The sequence below is a fragment of the Pipistrellus hanaki genome (genome assembly GCF_964339955.1).
Source record: "Pipistrellus hanaki genome assembly, chromosome: 18".
In the NCBI taxonomy this organism is placed as follows: domain Eukaryota; kingdom Metazoa; phylum Chordata; class Mammalia; order Chiroptera; family Vespertilionidae; genus Pipistrellus; species Pipistrellus hanaki.
Genome location: NC_140520.1, coordinates 2710084 through 2720297, shown reverse-complemented (window position 1 = coordinate 2720297; position 10214 = coordinate 2710084). Strand labels below are relative to the sequence as shown.

Sequence of the window (10214 nt, the reverse complement as noted above, 5' to 3'; positions counted from 1 at the left end):
GGCCCGGGGAGGACGGGGCCGGGGGGCCGAGGACGGGGAGGACGGGGCCGGGGGGCCGGGCCCGGGGAGGACGGGGCCGGGGGGCCGGGGGGCCGAGGACGGGGAGGACGGGGCCGGGGCCCGGGCGCGGGGAGCGGCGGTGAGTCAGCGGCGGGCGGGGAGCGGCTCCGGCCGTGCGGCGGCGGCTTCCGCTTTCCGGGTCCGAGCGGAGGAGGCCCCGCCCCGGCCCGGCCCGGGCCGCCCTGCAGCCGGCGGTGCTCCGGAGCCGAGCGCCCTCCTCCCCGATCCCGTCCCCCGGCCGCCCCCCCGCACGGCCCGCACCTGCCGCGATCGGCGCCGGGCCCGGGTGCGGGCGCGGGGAGGGTGCGGGTCCGGGGCGGGGCGGGCGCGGGGCCTGGCGCTCTGGGCGGGGGGCGGGCGGGAGGGGCGCCGCAGGGCCGTGTCGGGGGGACTCCCGCCGCCGGCAGGCCAGGCCCGGGGCGGCGGCCTCCGGGGGAGAGGAGGGCCGTTCGGGTTGGAGCCGCTTCCCCCGCGGGGGTCAGGAGGGCCTGGCCCGGCCTCCGGGGGGCGCCGCTGCCGCCTGGGCCCGGGGCACTGAGCCCAGCGGCTGCCTGGAGCCCCGCTGCACAAAGCCCGGGCGTGCGGTCCCGGCTGCGCACAGGCGTGTCCAGTCGCCACCGAAGGGGAGTTTCCCAGGGGACCGGACGCCGCGGGACCGTGGTTGGAAGCGGGCCGCCGGCGCCGCAGGCTGTCCCCATCGGACGGACGGAGGAGCAGCAGGGAGGTGCCTCCCGCGGGGCGTGGAGCCGGCGTCACAGGCTTTAAGCCGCGCGTGGGCAGGGGGTTCCTTTCTGCTTTTGCTTCTCGACAGCTGTTCCCTCTGGGCTGGAGTAAACATCACACTCTGCGGGTTCCAGACAAACGGCCAGCTGAGAAAAGAAAACCGGATACATGACAGACGGAAACGTCTGTGTGTGTGTGTGTGTCTACATACTGGAGACATGGATGAGGTAGCAGCACACACTCCTACTTGGCTTAGCCCTGGAGAAGGGCGTCGGGGCCTGTGAAGAGCCGCCTCAGGCAGGTCAGGTTTGGGAGGAGCCTGGCAGGTGGGCCACGTGGGGAGGGTCCGGAGGTAGATCATCCTTCCTGAGAATCTGTGCTTCCTGAGGCCGCACTGAACCAGCCTGGCTCTGAGCCCGGACCTGCCTCTGAGCAGCTCCACCACCGAATCCCCCACCGTGTGTCACCCAGCAAGCCTGCTTCTACCTGTGTGACGGAGACAGGATCAGAGTGAGACACCCCATACCGTCTGGCCCACCAGTTACTCAGAACACACCAGTTCCCTCTCTCTTCCTTTCCTGACCAGAGCTGTCCGTGCTGATAGGTCCCTCAACTAAAAAGGTCACACAAATAAAAGCAGGTGAGGAAAAACCCACTGTGTTGTCACTTCATACATCAATGACACCTGAAAACTACATAAACCACTTTAATTAAGCCTGCATGCACGCACTTTCAAGAATAATGACATCAGCAGAATAAAGACTTAAGGTTGTCCTCAGGAGTAGAGATAAACTAGTTTAAGCAGCAGGAGACATAACTGCCTCAGTGTCAAGCATAGTTTTTCTTCCACAAAACTAGTTGTATCTCAGTATGGATGGGATTTTTCCCCAGATACCTGTGACCTTTTCTAAATTATTAGGAAGGAATAGAGGACATGGACGAAGGGGATTAAATACTTTAAAAACGGGTTCCAGGTAGAATTCACACATGCTATTCATTTCATCATGAAACACCAGTAAAGGACAAATCAGACTTTGTTTATTAAAAAAATACTTTACAGGGGGGGGGAAAACAAAAACCTCTATGCATTCCATTGTCCTATTTTACAAAGAAATAGCTTAACAAGTTAACACACTTAGACAGCTACAAAAAAGCACTGTGCTAAAAGATTATTCACACAAATTTCAATTTAAGACTATTCATTAAAAACCGTTTTTAAAACACTTGTTAATGTCAATAAACAAACTAAGGCCACACAACGCAAATAGTCCGCCAGGCAAATTATACATTTCATCTATATGCAAAGACCTTAGATAAATTAAAGCCACAGGAAAAGAAAAAAGTCTTAGCTGCCAATCAAAATGGAGTTTAGTCACAAAAAAACACCATTACATGAAAATTTACAACATGTGATAGAAGTAGTACATAAGTATTTCTTTAGCGAGAATTGAAAAGTGCTATATTGAGAGACAGTGGTCTCAGTTACATGCACAAGTGGATCCTAAAAAATGTATGAAGAGAATGGAAGGCCATAATATTTACGGAGATACTTGCTTTTAAAGCAACGAGCTTTAGCACAGGGGTGGGTTCCTCATGTGCTAAAGCAGAACCCCTCTGGTCCACTTCCACTACTCCCTGCATGACCACTAAGTACAGCTACAGCCTGTCGTTTTAAATAAAACTTAGCAGAAGTACTAGTGAAAGGTTCTTTTTTAAAAAAAAACCTGTAGCAATGACAAAACAGATTAGAAAGACACAAAGTCAATTATCCTGAAGGCATAAACACCAATTTTTAATGGCAAATACAGATGAAAATATATTATGGGCTAAGATTAATGATCAAGAATATATTCACTAAGGGTTTTCTTGAATTTTGGAGTCTTGTTCCTAAATTAGCTTTCAATTCTAGACAATATGTATAGAGGGGAAGGCAGTAAGCACGTGTGAACTTTATGCCTCTTAAAGACATCTTTTCCTAACGTTTAAAGAATCGCATTACGTAAGCTCTTTTTTCCTACCGCAAGAGCTTGTAATATTAATCATCTGATATTCCAACCGTCTCTGAGGGGAAAGGGCACCTCTCACAAGTCTTTAAAAATAACGAATACCAATGAAACAAACCGTTAAGTGCTGAATAAGCAAATTAATAAACGCACAAGCAAGCATAGGAATTCCTTCTTAGAGAAAACGTTGAAGGGGAAACTCATGTAGGTTTTTAGTATTATTGCTTTATGACTTTGGAATACTTCTTTGAATCCTAATCCTACTCCTACCATATGTTGGTGTAATTACAGAATGACTCCTGGGGCAGGGGGAAGACTTTTATCCTTATTCATGAATACCATACGATCGTTCTAGGTACGACGTTAGCAATACTCGCACGCTGGGTCCTTCCCATGAGCACATTGAAAAGCACGTGCTCACAACAGCGGTCGCCAAGCAGTGGTCTGCGGGCCACTGGTGGTCTGTGAGGTCCGAAAGGCTGGCGGCCACTGGTCCACAAAATACTAAAACGTATAGCCACATTCTGCAAGTAATCTCAAAGCGTTGGCACAACGGATAAGATACCAAAAAGGAAGATCAGCTTAAATTTCAGTTACAACGTCACTGCCATCAATACTTTACAAATCAGAAGACGCCAGTTTGCTCCATGCCTCACTCCACCAAACCAAATAATTTAATGATTTAGAAAAGTTGCAATCATTGGTATCACTAAAGTAGTATACAGCTTTGAAAGCAGTAAGAAACTCAAAACTTGGGCTTTTATATTGCTCAGTCTTGAAAGCATGCTATTAAAATCTAATACTCACTCACATAGGACATTCAGTTTCCAGATACATCACTAGCTAAATGTTTCTCTCTCCATCCTATTGCAATTCTAACACACAATGAGTTTATTAGTACATGATTTTAAACACTTGTATACTCTTTCCATGTGTTTATACTGGAGGCGAGGGTAGAATGTGTTAAAGGAAAGGGGGGATTTGCTTTTGATTGGAGGTCTTTGCAGATCCGCTGGTTCCTGAGTGATTGAACACAGTGCTGGCTGTCAGGAGACAGACTCCTTGTTTATTAGCAATGACCAGCTTAGATGACAGGTGGCATCTGCTGGATGGCAAGTGGGAGATGGGGAAGTCAGATCTTGGAAGACAAGGAAGGAAAATAAAAAGTTTCTGCTTTAGCAACCTTGTTCTTCATGATTATTTTAAAAAACCGACGTTGCCTGAGAAGAATTTTATTTTGCACAGCCTCGTAAAGCTCTAGGAAATTCTTCTGGACAGAAAAACAAAAGCAAGAAAGAACCCAAACCCACAGACTTTGTGATTAACCCCACCCCCGAGTAACAAAAAAACACCCTTGAAGGCAGGTCCCTTAAAAACTAGTCTTGATAAACTAGAATTTATACCCAAGATTTAAAAACACCCCTGCAATAATCACATTACTTTTCATACCATTCTAATTACCTTATTTACAGAGATAGCGAAAACCAACATCACTTCCAACTCATAAATGGTTTACATTGAAATGCTTCTCTATTTGTCTTTATCCTTTTTAACAGAGAATACATACATATACATATATATAAGGAATAATACAGATTCTAACTAATCACTGCAGTATTTGCTGATGGTTACTTTTCTATCGGTTTACACAGTGACCTCTATACTTTGCTAATATGCATTTAACTACACAACAATATTGCACAAAGTAATATTTATATAAGATTTAACCTATTTCAGAATATTTTAGAGAAAATTCATATTTGATATTTCAAAAGATGCAGCTATGTTTTCGTGGTGACAGACACAATAAAGCAGCATCTTTTTTGCCTATGTTAATGTAAATATTCCAAATCTCACCCTCCAGGAAAAAAAATCTCGGAATTGCACTATAACCAGGTAGATGTAAGAATCTTGTCTTCGGTGTGGGGAGTACTCTTCCTTTAATAAACAGAAGGCCTATAGTATTGTTAATTACGAGAAAGTAAAATGTGCATCACATTAACATTCTAAAACAACAGAAAGACTACACCAGCTATACGAACTGTGCCTGTGTAAAAAATGAAAATTTAAACACTCAGGCACTAAGCACTGGGCTACTCGGAACTCTAGGATGAAGTCTGGTGCCATATTCTTTATTGGAAAGTGGCCACACAGTCATAGCAAATAAGCTCTGGTATTCACTGTTAAAACCGAATTGAAGTGTCTCAACAGTAGGTCTTTATCATGAAGAGGTTGGTGCCGGAGACAGAAAGTTTTTTTCCTAATTTTCCTGCACAGAATATGGCAGCCTCGTCAGGAAGACTGCTCTCATTCCCTCCGTTTGATACTCATGATCAGTTTAGGAAGCAAAAGGATCCACACAAAACGTGAGGATGCCAGGAAGCAGAACAGTAGAGTATCAAGTCCACGTTATCTCTTTTACCCAAAGTATTTTCCACAGTTACCTTGTATGTGAACCATGGATAATGAATGACCAAGGACTCTACATCTTTAGATATTTTTAATTGAAATATCCACTGGGCTTTAAATGACAGACACAAAGAAGACAGTTTGGATCAGAAAGTGCTGTGCTTCCTCTCCTGTTAAACCAGAGAGCCACTGAGTTTTCCTCAGAACTACGCCTGTTCTGAGCGGGTGGAACTGAAGAACTTACTTGCTTCTGAACAAGATGCAAGAACTCTTTCCTGCAACCTGTGCCGTTTCTACTGTAGAAATTGAATCTGTGCCATAAAGACGGAGTACTAAACCATAAATCTGATCTTCTACCATAAAAACAGAACTATGGCAAGAGAAAAGACAAAATTAAGGGAAGTGAATAATTTACCAAAAAAGAATCTGTTATTCCAGAGAGTTCTTTTGATTTGAAGAAGAGATTGAATTATTACCTCACACCTTGAAACGGAAAGTAGCAGCAGACCCACTATTACGTACTGTACTAACGGGATAAGATACAACTCTTAACTTTGCATAATCTGTGTAAAAAAGATATGCTTGACATTTGTGGAATGTCATTTCTCTTTTTATAGAATTATAGGCAAGATTTCTCCAATAAAACTTAACTTAAGCCAGTTATAAAACTATAACTTCACATCAAAATTTAAAAAAGTTAAAAAATGTGTTTGAATATGTACACATCACACAGGAGTGCTCGGATGTTCCTGTAGCTTGTGTGGCTGCTCGGAGTCCAGTCTACTCTCCGCCTTGAACACGGGGGCGGGCTGCGCCGTCTGGGCTGGCTGCAGGCTCAGTTCTGATGCCGGGGGCACAGAAGATGAAGCGGTTGTGAAAAGCTGCATCTCTGCACATGTGTCTTCGGGTTCAGTTTTTATCCTCACGCACTGGGAGTCAACTTCGAATTCTCGCTTTCCAGTTACATCGCGGTCCATGCTGGCCCCGCTCTCAGTGTTCTGCGTGGCTTCCACCGCGGGGTGGTACTGCTTAAGCCGGATGTGCCAGGCCAGGCTGCACACCGCCGACACCGTCTTGAACTGATGGATGACGTTCCTGGGGATGAAGTAGATGTCGTTGTCGCACAGCTGGATCCTGGCGTAGCGAATGCCTTCCCGCCGCATTTGGTTCAGTTTGGCTTCATCCACCCACTGCACACACTGAAGAGAGGGGAAAGTGCATAATAATTCAGTCAAATAAAATATTATTAGCACAGGAAAAAGAGGGGCCAAATGAAAGCTAAGCAATACACAGCTTTTTTACATTTCTTATAACGCCTGACCAACATTCTTCCTCATATTTTACTGCCTCTCTAGCAACAAAGGGCAGGTTAAAGGCAGCATTTAAATTCGTATTTCAAAGTGCAGCTGAAAATCAGTGCTCTGCCACACCGTAGGGCGACATTTATTCGCGCCTTCAGTCCTTCTCCCTTCTGCAGTGAGGCCCCGGTGCCATGGGGTTAGCAGCTGAGCCTGCGAAGGGCCAGAACTGGCATCCCAAGTTACAGGGATTCTCAAACCTTCTGTTTGGGAAGCTGTTTCAATGGTTTTTGACACCCTCCACACACAGCCATAAGTAGTAATAAAGTCACTCCCCCATGGATCTAACTGTGAGAGAGAATGCAAAATAAAATGGGTGAAGACACTTCTCTCCGACAGCTCCCTCAAAGGGTAATGAAAAGGCAGGAGTTGTTACCTGGGAAACTGGAGGTTCGTGAAGGTCTAACTGCAGTCTCTGTACAACATCAGTGAAATCCTCAGCATGGAAACAAATCACATCTTTGGTTATGCGAGGCTGGTCACTCCTAAGATCAACACAATGAGGTTTTAGGAACAACCATCTCACAATGGAAACAAGGACAGATTTCAGGGCTGCTGTTCCGGGAAAAGCTGCTATCAGCGCATAAATAGACAGACAGCTCCCCAGGACAAATATACATGTGCCCCTTTAATCAACTTGAACAAAAACACTAAGACACTAAAAAGGCTATTTTAAAAACAGGAAAATTAGATTAGTTATTATTAAACTAAAACAACAGTGACTAGAAGCGGAGTTTTAGTCTAACCTGGTTGCATTTGTAATCCTTTCACCACGTGACCCACCATCTCAATGCCACCCTGTAACATTATCATCAACTACACAAATATCACACCTTCCAGTTTTCAAAGTATTAAAGGGGGGAGGGGGGAATCTGAATAATCTTTAATTTTAAAGATAAAACTCAGATAAAACTCTATAATAATATTCAAGGCCCTGACATAAATATGAACAACAAAGTAAAAAAAAGTTTTTAAATTGGAGTTGAATTCTATTTTCTGAGCTTTGTTAAAACTGTGCCCAAATAAATGTAAAAGGGGGCAACCATTATGAAACACAGTATGTTGGTTTCTACAAAAATTAAAAATAGAATTATCACATGATGCAGCAATTCCACCTCTAGGTATATGCAAAAGACTGAGAGCAGAGACAAAGGATATTTGTTCAGAGCAACCAAACAGAGGAGGCAACCCAAGTATCTACCTATGGATGCATGGTGAACAACATGTGGCCTACACATATAACGGGATGTTCTTCATCCTTCAAAAGGAAGGAAATTGACACCTGGTTCAATATGGATGATCTCTGAGGATATTATACTAAAGAAACTAGTCACAAAAGACAGCTACTGTATGCGCCCACTGATGTGAGACATTTAAAGTAGTCACATCCACAGAGACAGAAAGTAGAACGATGGTTAGCAGGAGCTGGGAGAGGGGAAAGGAAGCTATTGCTGGTGGTTATAGAGTTTCAGTTTTGCCAGATGGAAGAGTTCTGGAGCTCTCTTCCCAACGATGTCCATATACTTACCACTACTGAACTGTACGCTTAGAAATGGTGCAGATTTTACTTTTAATTTTATATGTGTTTCACCACGATTAAAAAAAATGGTCCCAGCCTTTTAAATTGAGTCTGCATTTCTTAGACAACACGAACCAGCTTTGCAGCCGAGTTCCGTGAACTTACCATTCACCGAACTGGACAGCTTTCAGGACGCCAACAGCGGCGGTGCTCTGCCAGTCAAACCCCTGGCCCACGTGGTCGGCATGGGCTCTCGTCCTGTCTTCAAAGAGGACTTCGCGGGGTTCACTGGTCCGAGGTAGGTACTGGAGATTTTTTATCTCATTCATTGATCTGCAGTTGATTTGGTTGTGAAGGAAAGGGAAGGACAAAGTATTAATAGTAATTAGGCAAAAAAGGCCGACTAAGATACCAAATTTCAAATAAGAGGAGGGCTGAGAGGGTTCAATGACTTTTATCATTAGCATTTAACAAGCACACTCTACTGTAATGTTTAATGTGATTATTCTCTCTTGGTATGCCATAATAGCATAGAAACTATGTCTTGGGCTCAAATGTACTGTTTGAATATATAAAATTTAGTTGTCTAGTAACAGGAAATAAAATTCAAAGTTCAAGGCTACATGTTGCTTTACTCTGAGTCATTTTTGACTCTCAAAATACCTGTAACTCTCACATCCTAGGTGAATATTTTATAACACTGAATGAGAGCAGGCCTTGCAAGCTTGCCATTATGAGAGAAACCTCAGAGGAAAAGATATAGACTTGACAATATATACTAAACAAAAATTTCCTAGGGGAGGAGGGGCTGAAACATAAAGAAATCTGAAACTAAAAGAAACTTACAACATAAAAAAAAGTTAATAGTCATAATGTATAGGGAAAACTTACAAGTGAATACACCCCAATAGAAATATGGGTAAAGGAAAGTAAAAGGAAATCACAAAATACGTACAAACCACTCAAAGAAAAGCAAATTAAAATGACGCATACTTGTCCAATCAGATCAACAGTTAAGAATGTTAGTAGAAGTCATGGAGGAAAATTTATATCCCAAATAGTAGGGTGAAGATTAACAAAAGAACAAACAAAAAACAAACAAGCAAACGGATGATGCCTCAGTCTGATGACTGTGCAATGAGTGGACCAGATGAAGGGACTGACCATGAGAAGATTTACTTAAGCTAGCTCTTCCAATAATCTAGACAGATGATGTTCAAACTGTGCTCAAGTCTCAATCATTTTTATAAGCTATCAATTAAAAAAAGTGCTTTTGCTTACCGTCGTCGTTTGAAGGGTGACTTTGGCATGTCTGCTGTGGGGATCATCTGCTCCCCTGGCCTCACCCACATGATGGGCCCATCGTCGCTCTGGGACCGACACTGGAGCCGGAGGCTGGACAGCGTACCCCAGGGCAAAGTCATCTAGAATCAACGCATTAGTCACATAAAACGTTTTTAATAGTCTTCAGGTAACCCCCCACCTAAAAGAAAACTCTAAGAAGCTCATTTTGTGTATTCATATGAAGAAATAAATGTGTTAGATAGTAATTTCTATATACAAAAGAATACTGAAGTTAAATATTTTATAGCAATCATTTTGTAAACATTTCTATTCAAAACACTGGGTAAAATTCCATTTTAACAGACAAGATTAGCTTAATACTTTTAAATGAAAAGTATCCACTTACATAATGATTCGAACTTTAATGACATGAATCAGCACTCACTTTCAGAAACGGTGACTCTTCTAACATATCCAGGAACTCTGGGAAATAGTCACCAACTTCTTCGTCTACTGCTCCAACGAGACTTATCTGCCGCATGGGGCCTGCCCGGTAGGTGCCGCAGCAGTACGTCCTGTTGACCTGGGACAGACCAAAGGGGAAGAGGACTGAAGGCACTCTATAACATGTCTGAGGAGCTAGAACAGGACACTGTTTCCAATGGTGCTATGTCTTCTACATGCTAAGGACTCAACGGTCAGTACCTTGGACAAAGTCAACAGTTCCAGAAAAGCACCCACACACATTTCACGGAAGTATTGAAGACATCATGATGTACTTAAACTAATCTGAGAATAATAATTTGGAACTCTGTAAACACTTCAAAGTGGTCTTTATTTAGGAAAACCAGTAAACAG

The 10214-nt window shown here is 43.9% G+C and overlaps 1 protein-coding gene across 1 annotated transcript in view; it reads right to left on the bottom strand.

Annotated features, from left to right (window-relative positions):
* Positions 1 to 1804: 1804 nt before the first annotated feature.
* Positions 1805 to 10214, bottom strand: part of RSBN1 (round spermatid basic protein 1) — a 28459-nt gene continuing 20049 nt past the window's right edge. The window contains exons 3-7 of the mRNA XM_084866193.1: positions 9802 to 9939; positions 9354 to 9496; positions 8238 to 8405; positions 6930 to 7038; positions 1805 to 6394 (exon numbers count right to left, since the gene is read on the bottom strand). Of these exons, the coding sequence (XP_084722319.1) occupies positions 5921 to 6394; positions 6930 to 7038; positions 8238 to 8405; positions 9354 to 9496; positions 9802 to 9939 (1032 nt within the window). The 3' untranslated portion in view covers positions 1805 to 5920. The remainder of the gene's footprint in view (positions 6395 to 6929; positions 7039 to 8237; positions 8406 to 9353; positions 9497 to 9801; positions 9940 to 10214) is intronic.